General features: G+C 42.9%; 2 protein-coding genes across 2 annotated transcripts in view; one reads left to right on the top strand and one right to left on the bottom strand.

Moving 5' to 3' along the window:
• Positions 1 to 774: 774 nt before the first annotated feature.
• On the top strand, positions 775 to 1530 carry LOC147431926 (E3 ubiquitin-protein ligase UPL1-like). The gene has a single exon (XM_086493714.1). It carries the CDS (start codon positions 775 to 777, stop codon positions 1528 to 1530), a length of 756 nt encoding a protein of 251 aa, XP_086349840.1.
• A 4206-nt stretch (positions 1531 to 5736) lies between these two features.
• LOC147431923 (kinesin-like protein KIN-14B) overlaps positions 5737 to 21114 on the bottom strand; it is an 81493-nt gene continuing 66115 nt past the window's right edge. Inside the window, exons 18-23 of the mRNA XM_086494375.1 lie at positions 7950 to 8171; positions 7490 to 7840; positions 7036 to 7134; positions 6825 to 6965; positions 6578 to 6736; positions 5737 to 6496 (exon numbers count right to left, since the gene is read on the bottom strand). Of these exons, the coding sequence (XP_086350501.1) occupies positions 5975 to 6496; positions 6578 to 6736; positions 6825 to 6965; positions 7036 to 7134; positions 7490 to 7840; positions 7950 to 8171 (1494 nt within the window). The 3' untranslated portion in view covers positions 5737 to 5974. The remainder of the gene's footprint in view (positions 6497 to 6577; positions 6737 to 6824; positions 6966 to 7035; positions 7135 to 7489; positions 7841 to 7949; positions 8172 to 21114) is intronic.

The following is a 21114-nucleotide window of genomic DNA, read 5'->3' as shown; positions in this document are numbered from 1 at the left end:
TTGGAATTACACCCGTGTGGTTATTTTGAATACATTGTAATTGTTTGGGTTTACCTATGAGACTGAAGTCTATCATATGTGGCCACACTTTGTCTAAGTTCACGTGTGTGGCTACCTAGGCAGCTTGGGTTTATGTCTGGGGTTGCATCTTGCCTGGGTCTACACGTTGTTTGGGTTCACGTGTGAGACTATAACTTGTGTGGCTACACTTAATTAAGTGGAGACATATCTGGCAAGATTTACTTGTTAAGAAATTTTATCACTTCGTTAGCGTAGAAGCAAATTTCCCCTCCTTGACCCCTCAGCAGCCCACGTGGCTCCAGCGCAGCTCTAAAAAAACACCTGTGCATCTCGCTCAAAAGCTAAAACCGCGGCTTCGCCTGCGCGTCTCGCTCAAAAGCTCTAAAAAAACAAAGTAAACAGCGCTATCAAAGTTACCAAGCGATTCTGATGTGCAGGTCAGCTCTCTTAGCTCCTTGCACGTGAAGCTTTCTCAGACCTAAGGTTTGTAAGACCTGGCCTACACACGTGTAAGTGAGCTTCTGAACAAGATAGCGGAGTTGGCACCAGCTCATCGGCGACTGTTTATAATGAAACTAGCTGATGCTGCTAAAAACCTTTGTGGGGCTACTGTTAATGAACTTCAAGCTCTTGGCGAGGCGGACTTTGTCCAACTCAGCACGGCCTCCATGGTGGGAGCAATAGCACAATTCTTCTCTAAGGATATCAGTCCAACGAGCTTCTGTATTAGAAGATTCATATAATCAGTTGACAATGAGAACACCTGATGAACTCAAGGGCCGTTTGACCGTACAATTTCAAGGAGAGGAAGGCATTGATGTTGGTGGGTTAACAAGAGAGTGGTACCAACTTTTGTCTAGAGTAATTTTTGACAAGGGTGCATTGCTCTTCACTACCGTTGGCAACGAGTCTTCCTTTCATCCAAATCCCAATTCTGTGTATCAGACGGAGCATCTTTCCTACTTCAAGTTTGTAGGCCGTGTGATTGCAAAGGCTCTGTGTGACGGGCAGCTTCTTGATGTGTATTTTACTCGATCTTTCTATAAGCACATATTGGGAGTGAAAGTGACTTATCATGATATTGAGGTTGTAGATCCAGACGTCTACAAGAACTTGAAATGGGTTCTTGAGAACACTGTAAATGATGCACTTGGCCTCACCTTTAGTATCGATGCAGATGAAGAGAAGCATATTCTCTATGAAAGAACTGAGGTTATGGATCATGAACTTATTCCTAGTGGCAGGAACATCAGGGTCACAGAGGAGAATAAGCATGAGTATGTTGAGCTAGTTGTTGAACACAGGTTAACGACCGCGATACGATCACAAATCAATGCCTTCTTGGAGGGATTCAACGAGCTTGTGTCTCAGGAGCTTATTTCAATTTTTAACGACAAGGAACTTGAGCTCCTTATCAGTGGTCTTCCAGAGATAGACTTGGAAGACCTCAAGGCAAATACGGAATATACTGGTTGCACGGCTGCATCTCCTGTTGTGCAATGGTTATAGGAGTTCGTGCACCAATTTAACAAGGAGGACATGGCCCGCCTACTGCAGTTTATAACTGGCACTTCAAAGGTTCCTCTTGAGGGTTTTCAAGCATTGCAAGGCATCTGAGGACCCCAAAGGTTCCAAATTCACAAGGCTTATGGAGCTCGTGAGAGGCTTCCATCAGCACATACATGTTTAAATCAGCTTGACCTTCCAGAGTACTCTTCAAAGGATCAGCTGCAAGAACGATTGCTACTTGCAATTCATGAAGGCAGTGAAGGGTTTGGCTTTGGCTGATGTGAGGAGGGAAAATTCCTAGCTCTGTTATATTATATACACAGGGTTTTGGGCGGGGCACACGATACAACAAGAACCCCTCGCCTGTCATAACTCCACATGGCTCCAACGCTTAGAAGCTCTAAAAAAAACTACGCCGTCAAAAGCCCAGCGCTGAAAAGCCACAGTAGAAAAAACTACGCTGTCACCAAGCAAATAAAATAGAAAAAGCATTCTGCGTTGCTCTCAAGAGCAAATCAATCTTCTCCACAAGTAGTTCGCACGTTCCTAGCAATAAGCAACGTTGCTCCCAAGAGCAATTTCATCTTCTCCACAAGCAGTTCGCAGTTTCCAGAAGTAAGCAGTTCGCAAGTTGCAGCCATAGCACCAGAAAGGAGTGTCGAAGATCTTTCAAACCCTGGTAATATTTCACAGATCATCATGATAGAGAGTACTTCGGATGCTTGGCGACGTGATGAGCACTCCCAAAGCTCAAATATTTCGTGCGATCAACCCATGGCAGAGGTATGTTCTACTAATGCTACTGAAGTAGAAGATATCAAATTTCAATCGATGATCAGTTGGTCTAATATGTAGTCGAATCACCAAAACTCATTGCCTTTGTTGGCCCGTTCAGCACATTCTTTTGTTGATGCTATCGGTTGAAGTGAAGGATACACAAAAAGCTGATGCAAAGTGAGGGCATCTCTCCGGATGAAATCACCTATGCTTTGGTCTTAAAGGCTATCTTGACAATAAAGACTCTCTCTCTAGTTGTACCCTTACAAAAGCACAAACAGACCATGCGGGCATTCTCTTTGAGATGTCCTCTATAGTAATGTCAGCATGGACCTGGAAAGGAAGCTCTGGACTGTTTCAGTGTCAAAGGTTACGCGCTTGTAAAACTTCACAAGAGAACCGTCACCCATGATAAATAAGTCAAAGGAAAACCTGCCAACCACTGATGGCGAACAATTGGTTGTTGAGGTCACCAATGCGTGTTCGCAAAATACTGTGTTACTAAACGGCATGATACTATGTTGCGAAGCGAGGGCCTCTCTCCAAATGCAATCACGTACACATCCATGAAGGCATGTAGCTCCACGCAAGAAGCTGATATGGGAAGAAAAAGTGCTTGAGGAGTTTCGTTTCTGGAATGTCTGCTTGAGGAGTTTCGTTTCTGGAATGTCTCCTCTTGAAATGGATTGATTTACAGGTTGTGCAAAACAGATCGCAGGAAGAGTCTCTATCCAGATGCAATCAACTACGCCTACACAGGAATCTAGAATGCATGCGGGTCAACAAATGCAATGACGTACACAACCATAGATATTAAAATTCACGATATAATCACTAGTCAACGTTTGTTGGGAGTATGATTTCATGCTTGGTGGTGGTTTTATCGATATGTATACAAAATGTGGTGTTCTCACAATAGCATAAAATCTTTCTTGAAGGGTATCCTCCCAGGGATGTCGTCTCTTGCAGCGGGTTAAGTGTAGGAGATGCCCAACATCGTTGATACAAGGAAGTCCATTCGCGCTAGACATTCAATCACGCGGTGAGTAAGCATTATTATTTTCTGATTTTTGAAACTCAGAATGCAGTTAATGAACACATTGAAAATTGCACGCTGTCATGGGAATGGCACGTTCTCTCGTATTATAAAAATTGGGGAGGACTGTGCAAACTCCCCCATGCAAGGAGACTTGCATGTTTTCTTTTTTTTAAAACATAAAAATGAAACAACAAACAATTAATAACATTGACATCTTGTATGATCATGAACATTGAGCTTGACAAAACTCTTAACACTCCTTGTGGTTTTTGGCAAGGTATCCCTCTGAAGCACTACAATCGGTAACCAATTTATGCGGAGGTACACGACTAAACCACAACGATCGGTATCCCAAACACTCTCAGGTAAAAAAATCTAACACTCTTTCATGAAATCTCTCTCTCTCTCTCTCTCTCTCTCTCTCTCTCTCTCTCTCTCTCTCTGTGTGTTTCCAATATTTTGTTCGATCTCAATTCAATGGAACATAGCTAACGATGCACTCTAGTTCCTTTGGAGGGTGCCTAGGAAAGGGTGAGTGGTCTTCAATGTCCTGAGGGAACTAATTTCCTCTAACAAAATGTGAATGCTCCATAGGTCGACACATGTCCACCAACTTTATTGAGAGAGAGAGAGAGAGAGAGAGAGACCCGTCATCCACCTCCTCATATGTCCTTCGCTTTCTGGTATTCAGTTGTCCCACGTCGCACACTAAGCGCTCGAAATTTGTCAAGATAGCTTCTTGGAAATTTGTCACAAGAGTGCATCTCCAAGAGTCGTAGCTAAGTATAGAAGACAGTGGGCCTTTAATGTGAGTACGTATTGGTGGGCAGTTTAGGGAGTCTGGGCAATGGGAGGAGGCCTTTGCTCAAGGCATCGTGAGGTAATTGTGAGTGAGCTCCTCAGGTATTGCATTGTTTTGGCACACAAGCAACTTTTTGGGCAGCCACATTGAACGCCCTTGCCACCTGTCTTTATCTCGCGGCAAGAGGCCTTTGCCACGTGGACGGCATCGATGCCCTCCCAAATCACACCTCAACCATCTTATTTATGTGGTGGCCATATAGTCTTGAGCTGAGCTTAGTGTATTCTCATTGGATGAATTTGGAAGCACCATAGCTATCCTATTCACTTACTCTCCGTTATTATCCATGTGCTGAACCCATTGCACTAGAAATTCTTGAGTACAAGTCTTCGAAAAATCTTGTTTGTGCTTTTGAACAAAAATTCCATGAGGGTTGTTTGCTTGCCAATCTCCTTGTGTATGTGTATGCTTGTGTGTGTTTTCATTCATGTTAATAAGTAATTAGGGCTTAATTTATGAGGGATAAAAGATGCACTAGTGTGTACCATTCAAGCCACTCATTGTGAAAGCTCTGCACCCGAGGAGTATGGTGCTACATTCCACTTCTCCCAAGTAGATTGAGCTTCATTTGCAAGGTTGGCATCATGGGGCCCTACTTGGTTGAGTGAGACCTGATAAACATTTTCATTACTTATCAATTAACCCCTGATATTCTAAGTTAGGGTCAATAGTAGCTCCTACATTTAAGAGGGTTTGTCTCAGGACAAGGACGGCACAATATCTGTACCGTGTATTGCTAGATTTCCACAGCTCCAATAAGAGAACAAAAGTTTGTGGTGTTTCATCAAGTGCTCTAGGTTTAGAAGATTGGCTTGCTATGAACTTTTAAGATTTTTAGAGTGGACAATAGGTATTATAAGGTTTATTTTGGAGACGTATTCATCTATCTACCAAAAAACTAGTAAACTTAATGTGGAGTCATCATTTGCAATAAAGATCGCCATACTTCACATACAAACCAAGGGAGTGTCAATCTTAAAACGGGCATAAACAACCAGCCATTGTACAAACTAGACCCATGCAAGCATCAGATTCTTAGAAGCCCTTGAAGACAAACATATAATTTCGGAGTATAATCATCACTATAAATTCAGCATCCGCATTTCTGACTCATCGAAAGGAAAGGTGTACTAGCCATGTGCGTTCAATTTTCTACTGACCATGAATGGTATGTCAGCAACTCAAGACACGAAGATGGAGTTTCAGTCTTCAGATCATTTACAACCCTTATCAGATAGAGAACATTAGTGAAGCAGAAGTACACAGCAGTCCCATTGGGGTCCTCCTCCACCTCCAACCAATCCCAGGGCAGTCATGATGGAGTCGATAGACATGGTGTGGCAAGAGGATTCTCCTCTCCAGGAGCTGAAAGAGGCGGCAGAGAGATTAGAAAGATGGTTAGTTCTTCAGGCGTTGCGAGAAACAAATATGTGCGAGCCTTCACTGCAGCTTGAGAGAGAGAGAGAGAGAGAGAGAGAGAGAGAGAGAGAGAGATGAAATGAAATGAGAACTCCAAGAAGGCCAGAGATACTTGCACCATTCATAATAAACATTGAAATAAGCAAATGCTTACAATACATCTACAAAAAATCATGTATGAGTGCCACTCTCAATAAATGATACTGCCACCGGCGGCAGGGGCACGCCAGATAGGATGAGACTACGGAATGGGGTAAGACACAACCCACAAGACCACAACACAGACTCGTAAACTCATACTACTTCACCAGCCTTTACAAGCAATGATGCTTGATGTGCTAAGCCTGCTAACCAGGCCTTTTGAAGGATAGAGAAGCGGTTGATAATTCTCGAGAATGTTCTCTTTCAAGATCCGGAACAGAGCTTTTGAGGGCAGGCACACGAATTGCCAAGGTCTTGTAAAGGCGTGCATACCGTGCTCGTGTACCATCCGCAGTCCTTGCCAAAGCTAGCTGACTAAACGCTTCTGGTAGTCGCGTGAGTACTAATTTGATCTCCTCCAGAGACAATCCAGCCAGCGTTGATGGAGCCGGCACGATCGCCACCACTTCTTTCCCGGTCTTATCCTGGACTTTTGCTTGGGCCTTCACAACAAGCTCGAGAGACGATGTCGCACCACACTTAATAACGAAAGGACTAGCAGACCCATTGTTGAATTGCAAGACACTCCACTGCATCACATCGCCATCTGCTCCAATGAGGTTCTGATCTCCCCAGTCACCTGACATTGCTGACAACTCTCCTGTGCCATCATCCCCAGAGGCTCTCGCACGAGTGTGATGAGGCCCTTCCCGTTGCTCAGCTATTGACTGAGACAAACACTATGTTGGAAACTTTGTATCCACTGTCAAAATTTACATACAGCAAAGCAATCGATCAAGCTTGCATACCTCAACAGCCCTCCTTGCCTCCAGTATGTGCTTTTGTGCACAAGGATGATCTATGGATAACAGAGCTGGCATCCTATCTGATAGAGCATGAAGCGCAGAAAGCATCATTTGCTTTCTGGCAGCAAATATTGCTTTAACTGGCGCATCTCTCTTGATGTCCTGTAAAGACATTGACTTTGATAAATTTCCTAATAAAAATCACCCGGATGTCTGAACTGAGACAGTTGTAAGTATTCACCCCACTCACTTCAGCTTGTTTGACGATTTCCTCCAGTGACATCAGAGATGCTATTCGTGCATCTTCACTTGCAGTGGATGGGTTTCGGATGGGTGAACCACCCTCTTCCTTTGTTAAGAGAGCAACATCAGCTCTCATTTGTTGTAGAACCTGTAAGCCATAAATATAACTGTAGATCCGCCTGGATGCAAAAGGAAACAGAGTACTTAGTGCATTCTACCTTCCTCCTCTTATGTTCCACAGATTCCAAGGCAGAACGCAGTTTGGCAATTTGCCCCAGATCATCTGCCTCCTCAGTTGCGAGTGTGGCTGCCACGTCCTGTCACAAGGGACGATGATACTTAATCACTCAGAATGGCAGGAATCAAAAATCGACCTTAGCTTTGGCAGAGACTGCTAAAACAAACTGGAAGTAAAAGAAATAATAAACAGTAGACAGCCACACCTGGAGCATCTATAAGGTATCTTTCACAATCAGCCAGGGGATAGACTAAACAGACAAACCAATTACATATATAACTACTTGAATCAAGCAAAAACCAAAATCTTATTGCTTTTTGACTCGAAAACCATATACAGACCCAAGTGGCTTATGTTGCATGAAAACAGGACCTATCAAGCGCTATACTTGACAACCTAGAGAGATACAACAGCTAAAAGGAAAATTTTGTAACCTTTAGGTGCTGTAATTGTGAGGTGTAAACCCGCTTGGTGTAATCCGACAATAGCTGTCCCAAAGCATCTGTACTCGGACGCTGTGGCACTCCAAGACCTGACATCCAGCCATCCATGATTGCCGTAGATAAAAGCTCTAGCTGCCCTGCAGTGCCACTTACAGCATCGGCACCAGACAGCGAGAGAAAATCAAAATTCTCAGCAAGCCAAGTGCGAATCTGTCGCTGCAGTTCGCCTGCCGGTGTATGAACAAACAACGCAGCAAGTGACTTGTTTCCAATCGCAAAATTGCGAGCTTCTTCAGTGGTTTCCCTAAGTTTCCCACCAGTGACATGTTGCCTCCAGGTCTCCTGACAAGCAAAGGAAATAAAATACATGAAAATTGAAGTTTCTGTGCAATGTATATAAAAATTGCCCATCAAAAACCTTAGAAGGACAGACAGAAAACATAAATCTTACTTGGTCAATTCCCCGCAACTTTAAAACGATGGATGAGAACTTCGACTTTTTCTCATGCTTGATGTGAACCTTGAATCCTTTTATATGTTCATCAATTACATCTTTCCGAACATTTGATTCATACTGAATTGGAGACCTTGCAGGACTACTTCCTCTTGAACCTCGACTTCTAGTAGATCCACTTGAGCCAACCTTCTCTAAGAAACGTTCCACTGGCGGCACCTGATAATTGTACAGCGACATCAGATCCGCCTCTTTTTTCACAAGAAAATAATCTTTTTAATGAATAGACATATCTAAGGTGCACATTCCTGATATAAAATTTACAAAATATGCCAATTACCACATAGGCATGATCCCAAAGTCCATGAGTATGCAATCAATCAAAACCAACTCTATTTCCTGCTTCTCAATCTCTCAGATCCACTAAAAGTACGTTTTTATCACCTCCAAGAGGTGGAAAGCTCCACTCATGATATCTCATAAGAACAGCTAGATGAGCATCATCTCAGTTTGAAGAACAAAATGTTCTCAGTGGCCTTATCAAGCTCTGGAGAAACACATGGAATATCTGTCAAAAAAGTGGAAGCATTTGGAGGTGGACCATAGACAATTGAACTATGGGATCCCTGCAACTATATACCCAAGTAATCCGAGGGCCCTCTGCCTGCCTCTGTTCTCTTCTCCTCTTCTTTGCTTCCCTACTCTTGGGTCTCTCACCTTTGATCTCCTAGTAACTGTAGTCCCCTGCAGAGTCTTTTGTTTCTCCTAAACACCTGTCTATTGAAACCGGAAGAACACCACCCATTACGGAAAATAACATCTCCAACAAACTTTAACACTTTCAGCACTTGAACCATATAATAACTTAACACTTGGAATGAGACACGGAGTGGCGGAGTTCCACTCCCAGATGCACTTGACTCAACTAGGCACCCCTTGCGGTATTTCTTTATTGACCCAAACTCACACTAGGCCTCACTTTTAGGCACTTGACCTCTGGCTTTGTGCTCAAAACCACGAGAAGTCGACAGGTATCAAAAGCGATACTAACTTCATGCAAACACATCCTCCAGCAAGCATCCACACAAAATACAGCTCCACAATGAGATTTTTCAAGTCATCTAATCCTTTTGAAAATGTCACAACCTGCTGATGTGGCGAGCCCCAATAAGGGGCCAACCTGCAGATCTCAGCCAAAGGGCCTAAACCCTACAAGAAGAAGTAGAAACAGGAGAAGAAGTCTCACCAACTTCCAAGGTTTTGTGGAGTGCCCTAAGAATAATAAATGGGTTAGAATTTTAATCCCAACCCCCAACAACTTATGGTACCCCGGCAGATGGGGCCTAAAGTAAATCAAGCGCGCGCGCACACAGCTGTATGCGTTTTGCACTCGCTGTGATGGCGTGGCAGCAACGTACGAACAGCCCTATGGGTGCTTGGCTTTTGGGACCAGTAGATTTTGGAAGTGCTGCTTTTATGTAACTGCGTTTGGTAGGCCAAGGGCCTTTAAGTAAGTGCCAAGGACTCACTATATGGCATCTTCGGTGGAGGAAGAGCAGAGTGGGTCCCTCGGACATTGTAACCCCTTGGAGCAATATAAAGAAATACCGAAAGGGGCGCCACAGTTTGGAGCCATTGCACTCTGGGGGTGGAATTACGCCACTCTGTGTGTCGTGTGAAGTCTCTCTCTCTTTCTTGTTCACTTCAATTGCCTTGACGTGCTTAAAGTCTGTTCAGACTGTTCTTTTCCTTTGGCACGTGGTTCCATCCCGTTATAGTAGTATCGGAGCTCCAATTGTGTGATTTTCTGAAAGCATACCGGTCCTCCCAAGAGGAGACAGAGCAACATGGCGTTTCTAGATTCTATAGAGTACCTACAGTTTCTCCTTGACGAGCTCCGCGATGTCGTGCCGTGGCACGTACATAGTGTGAAATCAAAACATTCACCTCACTTTTGACACCTTTTGATGCAAGGAAATAAAAGCAATCATGTGCATGTTGTGATATATGCTGAAGCGGCTACTACTGTTGCTATCATGTACATACCTATTTGGGGAGTTGTGCCCCTGGATGTGGCGCCTTTGCGTGCTTTCCACTTGATAAGATGCCCAATTTGGTTTTGTGATGTACATACGTCAAGCATTTCATGGTGGCACACACATCTCACCTATAAGATTGATGCGAGCAAAAACTGCCGAAAATAGCTGCTAATAGGCACCGTTACAGATTTGCATGGAAAGTGACCCAAAATGGTATATTGATGAAAGATGAGGAATATCTATGCTTTTTATGCTTATGCAAGTGATCCCACGAATTTAGGGAATTTTTTTTACTCCATTTTAGATTTTTCGCATCAAAAATGGAATCTTTTGGGTCAAAAATGAGCTGAAAATGGCCTAGTTATGGTCCAAAGTGGAAAACTAGCCTAAGAATTGACACATGAGCTGAGAATGCCCGTGGGGAAGAGAGAGAAGGTTGCTTTTTACAGAAAAAAGCTGCAATTTATCACTACTGGGCAATAGCTTCCATGGTTGCCCAATCTATGTGTGCTGCAATCCCGCCTCTTCGCAATCTTGTATTTAAGCTTGTGAGGGAGTGAATTAGGGTTTCCCCTTATCAAAATGGTGTGGGCTTCAATTTAGAAGCTCTTAAATCTCTGCAAAATCAGAAAATGGTCGTCGTGAGGTGGAAGCTCGAGTATTCCTTTCAACTGTTTGATGCTACGACTATGTAATTGGGGACGAGGCTACATTTTACCATGAAAGAGGTTCGGGTTCTTATTGAAAGTTGTGCTTCTATGAGAGTTGAAGTTTCATGGCTGAAAGTTTAGTGTTCTTAATTGCTCTTTTTAAGTAAAATTGGATGTGAATTGGTTATCCTCTCATCATAATCTCAACTATGAAAACAAACAAATTCCAAGCACGATAGGAAAGAGGGTTTGTGACTGTGCTGTCACGAACGCTCTTAGATTTTTAGTCACCCTTAGAAAGAGGGTTGGTAATTTTACATAAACGCTTTTTCTTAAAGTGTTTGTGACTCTCATCACAAACTCTCACAGCCAGAGGTTTTTTGAGAGCGCACCATAAGAAAGAGACGGAAAAGGGAGATGCAGCAGAGCAGGTTTAAACGTCGAACAATATTAAAAAATCAAAGCTCTATCCGACGAGACTTAACCTCGTATATTTAAGAAAATTACAAGGATAGAGAGGCAATACAGACAGAACAGTAAAGTTGGATTATAGTAGGACTCCAAAAACCCACTTATCTCAATGAGATAAGAGCAAAATGGATGCACGCAGTGAAACAAGGGAAATTTTTTAAGATAACACTGACTACAACTGAGATGAGAACTGTCATGAGGAAGATTTGAGAAGAGGGGAAAATGGTAAGCCAGAGAGAGAGAGAGAGAGCTGAGGAGGGGACAATCATATGGTGGTGGGATGGATATCATCATCAGATTTCTATTTAATCAGGGCGAGTGATAGCACTTGATTCTTGCTCCATTTACCAGTGGTAAGGTAACACCCTCCAGAGTGACTAACTGGACAGCCCCCTGTGGCAAAATCACTTGTACCATGAAAGGCCCTTGCCAGGCTGGGACTAGCTTCTTAGCTTTTTTCAGATCCTTCGCTTGATAGCAAGGCTCGGGAGACATTTTTTGTGGAGCCGGCTTTGGAACCTTTTCACACTCATATGAGAAGGCTAACTCCAAATTTGAGAGGGATAATCATACTTAAAATCTCATATTATAATTAAAAATTCCATCATTTGAACCGACTTAAGAACCTTCTCACCCAAATTTAAGCCAGCCATTTTTCATTTTGAACGGGCTTTGGATAAAACGAACCTATCTTTTCTCGAGCCCTGCTTGATAGAGTAGCACCAGTGTTCCCTGCGTTATTTTCGGCTTTCTGAGATGGCGATCATGCCATGCTTTGCGACGAAGTTGCTTGGCTTGGAGAGCATGTGAAGCTAACATCCTTCTTTCTTCTAACATTGACAGACAAGAGAGGTTTGCGCAAGCAATCCCCGCTGTGACAAGAACACTTTCCACTCTTGCTGAACCTGAGTTGAACTCATATGGTGCAATTGCTTCTAGACCGAAAGCTAGCTGGAATGGGGTGTAGTTGGTGGTTACCTTGAAGGGATGCAATAAGCCCAAACTGTACCGAGGATAGCCTGAGCCCAAGATGTTGGATGCAGGTGACAAGCTTTCCTGAGAAGCGCGATTAGCACTTTGTTAGTGCTCTCAGCTTGCCCATTTTCTCTAGGATAGTACGAGCAAGATTTGCGATGAACAATCTTGTAGTTCGTGAGGAGTGTGGAGATCAGGTCGTTGACGAAATGACTACCTCGACCACTGGTGGTTCCTCCAAGGATGCTGAGAATGCAAATGTATCCTCTAGTGTGGTCATTGAGGAGTTGTCAGACGTTGAGAAAATTTTGGTTGCGGCTTCATGCCCCTCAGATTTGGTGATAGCTAATGCAAAAGATATGCTTATCTCGAAAAAAGATGTCATTGATGCATTGCTTAGTGCTAATGATGGACTATCCCAGCCTTGGATAGTGGATTCTGGTGCTTCATTCCATGTGACTCCATCTTTTGGAGTGTTTTGCTACATATGATGCAGGCAATTATGGATGTACCTTGGTGATAACTTTGCTTACAATATCGAGGGAATGGATACTATGCGTTTGGCTCTTAACAATGGTCAAGAGCTTGTGTTGAATGATGTCAGGTTTGTACAAGGCATTAAGACAAGTTTGCTATCTGTTGGCCAGTTAGATGCACATGGTTATACGACCATTTTTTATGGGGGTTCATGGAAGTTGCTTAAGGGCTCTATGCTTATTGCAAAAGGGTCTAAAAAAGGTACTTTGTACTATCTTCGATGCAAAGGTTTGTTTAGCAAGTTTCTTACTATTGCTGAAGTTGCTTCACACACGGAATTGTGGCATAAGACTTGGCCATATGAGCCAAAAGGGTATTGATGTGCTTTCCTCTTTGAAGAGGGTTGATGTAAAATGTAGAAGGCAAAAACTTGGATTATTGTAACGATTGTCTTTATGGAAAGCAAAAGAAATCTTCTTATTACTCTGGTGTCTCTCGCAAAGCTAATCCTCTTGATCTTATTCACTCCAATGTATGCACTATGCCTATTAAGTCTTTTGGTGGCGCATTGTATTTTGTTACATTCATTGATGATTGTACTAGGAAAGGACGGGTGCATTTGTTTTAAAGTAAGAGTGAGACTTTTAATGCTTTTAAGAAGTTTCATGCTTTTGTCACTACACAAAAGAGTACTAAGCTTAAATGTCTCAAATCTGATAATGAAGAAGAGTATGTATCTGCTGAATTTCAGCATTTTTGTGATGGAAATGGGATTAAAAGGGAGTTGACAGCCCCTTATAATCTGTCTTTTAATGGTGTGGCTGAGAGGTATAATCGTATTTTATGCGAGAGAGTGCGTTGCATGTTGTCCACCGCTAATCTTTCCCAAGAGTTTTGGGGAAAGGCATTGAAAACTACAGTTCATATTTGCAATCGCTCTCCTAATAGTACGCTAAAAAAAGACATTCCAGAGGAGGTTTGATCTGGCAAACTTGCCTCTTATGATCATTTGAGAGTTTTTGGCTGCGAAGCTTTTGTTCATGTACGCAATGACTTGAGTACGAAGCTTGATATGAATTCCATTAAAGGAGTCTTCCTAGGTTATGGGAAAGAAGGTGAAATGGGCTATAGAGTGTGGTTACCACAGTTTAGAAAGGTAATTCGCAACCGAGATGTAGTGTTCAATGAGGCAAAATTGCTTAAGAATGCTACAAAATCTGATGCTGACAAGAAAACACTCAGATTTCAGTCTTCCATGCCACCCATTGATGTTGAAAAAGAGCCTCATGATGCATTACCGCAAGCTGAAATTGATAATCAGCCGGTTAACCTTGAGCCAGAAAAGGTAGGACATGATATTGATGCTCCTAATGAGGATGGAGAGCCACCTAAATTGGTTGAAAATGATTTTCAGCAGCATGATAGAGCTGAAAATGAATTGCCTTATGATGTAGAACCATTGCCTGAGAATGTAGATCATTGGGTACGCAGGTCAACTCGTTTGAGAAGGCAACCCCAGAGATTTACCCCCTCTTTGGATCATGTAATGTTGACAGATGAGGGTGAACCTCTTCCATATAAAGAGGCTAAGTCATATGAGTCAAGCAGTAAGTGGGAGCTTACAATGCAAGAGGAAATAAAATCCTTGTATGCTAATGATACTTGGGATCTTGTGCCATTGCCTAAAGGGAGAAAGGCTCTTCCTAACAAATGGGTGTACAAGATTAAGACTGTGGATGAAAAACCCAAGTACAAGGCAAGATTGGTTGCAAAAGGATATGCACAAAAAGAAGGAATTGATTTTCAAGAAATCTTTTCCCCTATTGTAAAGCTTACAACTTTACGTGTCCTTTTTGCTCTCGTTGTGGTACTTGATTTGGAATTGAATCAAATGGATGTAAAGACGGCGTTTTTGCATGGTGACATTGAAGAGGACATATACATGAAACAACCTGAAGGTTTTGTAGTTCCGACAAGCAAGAAACTTGTATGCAAACTGAAAAGAGATCTGTATGGTTTGAGACAATCATCACGACAGTGGTATAAGAAGTTTGACACTTTTATGCTGTCTCAAGGCTTTAAATGCAGCCATGCAGATCATTGTTTGTATACGAAAAGGGATGATGGTAGTCTCATCATACTTGTTCTCTATGTTGATGACATGTCGCTTGCCGGGAAATATAAGACTGGTCTTGATGCTCTAAAACGTAAGCTAAATTCAGCATTTGCTATGAAGGATTTAGGTGATGCAGAGCATATTTTGGGCATGCGTATTAAAAGAGAGAGAAAGCTGAAATTGTTGATTTAATATGGCTGATGCTAAGCCTCCATACACTAAGCTTAGCAAAACAGATTGCCCAAAGGATGAGGTGGCATTGAAAGCAATGAAAGGAATCTCTTATGCATCAGCTTGTGGTTCTCTTATGTATGCTATGGTTGCCACTCGTCCCAACATTGCTTATGCAGTGGGAGTTGTTAGTCGATACATGTCGAATCCTCGCAAAGCGCAATGGGAAGCTGTCAAATGCATTTTGAGATATTTGAAAGGTACACAATCAAAGTGTATTTGTTAGGGAAAAAGTGACTTACAATTGCAGGGATATTGTGATGCAGACATGGCAGGTGACATGGATACCAAGAAATCTACTAGTGGATATGTATTTGCTATTGTTGGTGGTGCAGTCTCTTGGTGTTCTAGGTTGCATAAAATTGTGGCATTGAGTACCACTGAGGCTGAATACATTTCAGCCACAGAGGCTTCAAAGGAGGCCATTTGGTTCGGCAGACTTGCAAAAGAACTTGGCATGCCTGCTCATACTCCAGTGTTGGGTTGTGATAGCCAAAGTACTATCTATTTAGCCAAAAATTCCATGTTTCATGCGCATACCAAACACATAGATGTGAGGTACCACTTCATACGACAGGTATTGGAGGATGGTCTTGTCACCTTGACTAAGATCCATACACAGTGGGAAAACCCAAAACTCACTTATTGAGTTTTCCCCAAAAACGTGAGCTCTCTCTCTCTCTCCCAGCTTTGATCTCTAGCACTAGCTCTCTGCTGCTCTGTGCCTCCTGCTTCTTGCCCCAATCCTGCACTACATCGTGACGCGCACCTACCGGTACCTTCTGCTTCGCGCTTTCAGTCAAGACTTTGTAAGTCTGTAAAACTTCTTCTTATGTTGCTTCTTCTTAAGTTTTTGGCCCCTTGGCCGGGATCTGAAGGTTGGCTCCGTTCTTCAGTGGCTTGACATGTCAGCAGTTTGTGACATGTGTCCGGCATCTCTTTCAGTTCAATTGTTATTTGAAGTGCTTAAAGTTGTTCAGCCTGTTCTTTTCCGTTGGCACGTGGTGCCCGTCCTGTGACAACAACCACGTCATCATGCTCCACGCAAATTTGTGTGTGTGTGTGTGTGTGTGTGTGTGTGTGTGTGTGTGTGTGTGTAGGTGGGTCCCGCTTTATTTAATCTCTTTACGTCACTTGGGTCCCATCAGACAAGGTCCCGTAAGTTGGTGGAAACTCTTCTTTAAAAATAGGCCACTCGACAAGACTCTTTAAGTTGGTAAGACTTCTTTTGCTGCTTCTTCTTCTTTTGTTGCTTCTTCTTCTTAAAGTTTAGGCCTATTGGCAAAGATCTACAGGTTGGCTCCGTTCTTCAGTGGCGTTACACGTCAATCCTTTGTGACATCCCCCCTTCTTGAAAGAAAGTAACCATCCGTGATTACAATATATCTGCAAAATAACTCTAGTTAGCTCAAAATTTTCTGAGGTCATTCCAAGGGACATTCGGAGAGACAATCAGTTTCCTCATTCCAAATTGGAGCTCTTGATATTCTAGGTCATTGGCTTCCCAAAAAAACCTCATCCAATAAGGAGTATATTCTCATTCCATATCGGAGCTGTAACAGACTTGGACACTCCCAAGTCAAGATTCTACCGCAACACGACAGGAATTCACTTCAAAACAATTCATAGTTCACAATTGATTCAACACAGCCCGGCGGAGTTCCGTGCCTAAAGATATTGGCCCCAAAGACTGGCGCCCCTTTCAATATTTCTCTTTATAAGTGTTGTTCGGTTTGCAAAAATTTTCACTCGGATACGGAATGGGGCGATAGTAGCGGAATATTCCATTTGGGATGGCTACTTGATGAGGAAAACAATGTTGTGCGTTACACAGCCATTGAGGGAAAAGGTTATGACCGAATGCCACTGTCCACCTTTTACGGGTCATCGCGGCATTGCTACCACCTTGAAAGGTGTAGAGAGATACTTCTTTTGGCCGAGACTTAAGAAGGATGTGGACGATTTTGTACGCAGTTGCTTGGTATGCCAGAAGGTCAAGTTTGATAGGCATAAAGCACAAGGATTGTTACAGCCTTTATCCATACCCACCCGCCCCTGGGAAAGAATTGCAACGGATTTCATTTTTGATCTCCCGAGAACACAGAGTGGTCACGATGGTATCTGGACTGTTATTGACAGATTTAGCAAGCAAGCTCATTTCATTCCAGTGAAGAAAACAATCAAGCCGGATCACTTACTGAGACTGTTTGTGGCCCATATTTTCAAATTACATGGCATGCCCGAGACGATTGTCTCCGACACGGACCCCAGATTCATAAATTTGTTTTGGAAGGCAATTTAGGAGAACATTGGCACGCGGTTGCAGTTCTCGTCATCTTTCCACCCGCAGACTGACGGGCAATCTAAGATTGCTAATTCAGTGCTACTAGATTTATTGAAGCCTTACATCTCGGATTTAAAGACTCAATGGGAAAAGTATTTACCTTTGGTGGAATTTGCCTATAATAACACGATACACTCTTCGACGGGGAAGGCGCCATTTGAGATTATTGAAGGTGCTACGAAGGTTCCACCCTTCCTAAGCACGAAAGATAAGATTTTTGAAGCCGACGAGTACACGCGTGACTTAAAACACGGCTTTTGACAAGATCCGCGAGGCTTTGCAGAAATCTCAAGAAAGACAGAAAAAGGTAGCAGATCGCCATCGTCGTGATTTTAAATTGAAGGAGAACGATTGGATGCTCTTACGTTTTGAGAAGTCACGCCTGAGAAAGAAAAAGGAAAAGGAGAGGCTTTTTCCAAAGCTTAGTATGCAATAATATGGACCTTTCCAGATTTTCGAAAAGATAAACAATGTCTCCTTTAGACTGAAGCTGCCCAATACTTGGAGAATTCACAATGCTTTTCATGTAAGTCTCCTGAAGCCTTTTAAAGGCAATGTGCCCGAAGATGGGAAACAACTATTAGCACATAAAGACAAAAAGAATAAGGGTAAAGCGATAAGGTGGTTCTTGGTTAAATTCAAGAACTATCCTGCATTGGATGCAAAGTCGATGGAGGAGGAGGACCTAGCAGATACTCCTCAGATTGTGAATGTTTACTTTGAAGCATTTGGATTAGCATAGTCTATTCTAAATGGAACCTTAAACTCAGCTTGGGTGGAATCTGGTGCAGCGGGTATGCACAAGAGGGGAGTTGTTGCGCTCCTTTGTCAACAAATTGCCTCGATTTTTGATATTAAAGTCATTGATGTCTCTTTGAGTTTCAGGAATACTGTGAGCTGACAGTATTCTGTTGTATGACTTTATGAACAGGAATTCCCGATAATATGATACTAATTTGTTCTTGACTTGTTTAAGTGCAGGAACTCATAGACAAAATGACTGCAGCATTTTGGTCTGAACAATCTCGATAGACATGGTTGAAGGATTAGTCAATCGGACATCTATGAGGTCCTAAGTGGATCTATATGCAATTGCTAATTACGTTGCCAATAAATCATGGTGTGAGATCCGAATGAATTTTGAATGTGATTTGTCATGTGATATCCTATGATGTCAGGTGATGTCCTGTGATATGACTGTCCATTGGTACATGTGCTAGATGTGTGTTCCTAGTACGTCGGTACTAACAGTCAGTGTCTACTAATACAATTTATGGCCTCTCTGTTTTGCAGGCGTAATCGAGGGCGATTACAATGCTTTCAAGAGCGGGGTATGTCACAAACAGGTGACGTGGCGTGGCCAAATGTAAGGTGCAGCGGAATGAATGTTTGAACTTTGCTCAAGATGAGTGCTGCGAACTGTGCTCAAGGGTTCCTTTTACTTACGGAAGGAAGACCTTTCCGTTCCTTTAGTGAGAGAGTGCAATGGACACAAACAAAGTGAATGGACACTGTGAATGGAAGTGCATGAAACTGAGAGATAGAGAGAGAATACAACACCAGAATGTTGTCAAACCCTCCTCCGAAGGCCCCACTCTCTATGGCGAGAGCGCTCTACTATTGATTGCACAAATCTCTACAATGCTTGGACTTGCCGACGATGTCGACGACAATGAGGACGACAACAAGACGGGCTGAAATCTGAAAATGGTAAGGGGCTGAAATCTGCAAATCTTTATTTGCTGAATTCTGACTCTATGTCGGTAACGATGTCGATGGCGACGATGCGACGACGACATGCTGAAAACGCAGATGCTGAAATCTGCGTTTTCCGGGCTGAAACTGTAAACCTTGCGGAAACTGACCGTGCGACGAGGATCTGCTGCTGCAAGAAGGTGAGATCTGCGAGGTTCGGGACTTGATCTGCGGTGTTAAGGGCTGAAAACTGAAAACGTTGAGGTTTCTTGATGCTCCATCGCGGTGAATCTCCAAAACGCTGGGTTATGATGCAGATGCAAAAACGCTAGGGCTAAACATCTACAATCTGTCGCCGGTTGTTCTGCAAATGCAAAACGCTAGTCTTCTTGTTGAGTCTTCTGTCGCCAGGGATCGGTAAGAGCAAAAACGCTGGCTGATCTGGTCCAAAAACGCTAGGTGGTTGCTGTGGAGCAAAAACGCTAGGGCTTGGGGTTCTGCTGAGAAGTTGCTTTCTCCTTGAAAGTGCTAACGCTAGGTTTTCTTATATACAAACTTACTCAATTTGCCCTACCTACTTTCCAACAAAAGTCACTTAAAAATAATATGTGAAAAATGTCAAAAATAGGGAAAATAGGCTAAATGCACTGGAAAATTCCCCATGAAGGATTCTGATGGATTCTGATGGGAATGCTATGTGCAACCAGAGGATATGCATCTAATCTAAGTGTCTGGACATGCACGGTCTGCGAACAGACTCACAAAGGTGCCAGAACACTTGCTAATCTAGATTGACTGGATTGACTGAACCCTTGTCGTGTTGTAGCTTGTCCACAGACACACGGGGTTGGATGTGTCACGTGACATCCCCTCCTTTTCAAAGTGAGGTATTGGTACCGAACTGTACGGCGTGAGGTACTAGTACCGAACTGTATGGCGTCGAGGGAGATCGCCAATAGCATCCGGAATCGTGGAAGGGACTCTTCGCCGGCCCACTCTGATGTGTGGGTCGTGCGGTACTTGAACTTCATAAAGATCTGCAACGCTTGCTTCTTTGGGCCGCGCCGAAAGCGACACAAAGTCTTGTGTGGCTCCTTCATGCTTCAACTTCGTCGAGTGACATGCTTCTTCTTCAAGAATCTCCATGGCTGAAAATTCCTAAAACCATTTCCAACACAAAACCATGAACATACCTATTCCATGTAAAGTGACTGGAAAAAATCTTGTCTCCCTAAAAGACTGTGCATGCAATGTAGATGAACAAAGAGACGGAGTGCTAACCCGTTCACCACACACACGCAAACAATGAGATCGAATCTTGTCGTGCTGATCTAAATCAATCAACTGTGGCAAAACACAATGGAAATGCCCATGCTTAGTGCTCATACTTTCATGTGCTCTTTCTACGAATGTGTCATGCCAAGGAAGAGACATCGAATGTGACTTCCTTGAATGCATACTTTTCAGCTTTTCATGAAAAATCCGCATACATTTGTGCTCATTCATGAGTGAAACGGGCGCTACGTACAATATGTCATGCCTAGGAAAAGGGATTACATAAAGACATAGACGAAAATACAGGAACCGATCACGAATGAAACACTTGAACAATGAGTGCTGACTAATCATTCGAACACATAGTACTTCCTGTAAGGGTTCTTTGGACCTCGGCTCGAGAGCCAAGATCCGTTCATCCTGATTGGTCAAATCTTCCTGTGGGGGTTCTGTGGACCTCGACTCGAAAGCCAAGATCGGTTCTTCATGATTGATCGAATCTGCAACAAGGTTAGCTTCGCTAGAAAAAGCATCAACTAACTCATCATCCTTGTAAACCATCACGTCATCTTCATGCAAGTCCTCATGCTTGTGAGAAATCACATCTTGATCATGCAAATCATCATGCTCATCATTATCATCCAAATCATCATGCTTATCATTGTCATTCAAATCATCATGCTCATCATTATCATTCAACTCATCATGCTTCTCATAATCATGCAAATCCTGTATGTCATGCTTGGGAGAAGAAGGGAGTGAGAGAGGCTCCTTTTCCTGATTCTGTGCAAAGTACGCCTGCACGTGAGAAAAAAGTCGCCACAACTCTTTCATGTGTTGGTCGCCCTTCTCTTGTCTATTTTTTTTATCGCGATCATATTCTCTTGGA

This window comes from Adiantum capillus-veneris, chromosome 21 (assembly GCF_014529385.1).
Source record: "Adiantum capillus-veneris isolate H3 chromosome 21, ASM1452938v2, whole genome shotgun sequence".
Classification (NCBI taxonomy): Eukaryota; Viridiplantae; Streptophyta; class Polypodiopsida; order Polypodiales; family Pteridaceae; genus Adiantum; species Adiantum capillus-veneris.
Note: the sequence above shows the minus strand (reverse complement) of the source record. Positions and strands in the feature narration are given on the sequence as shown.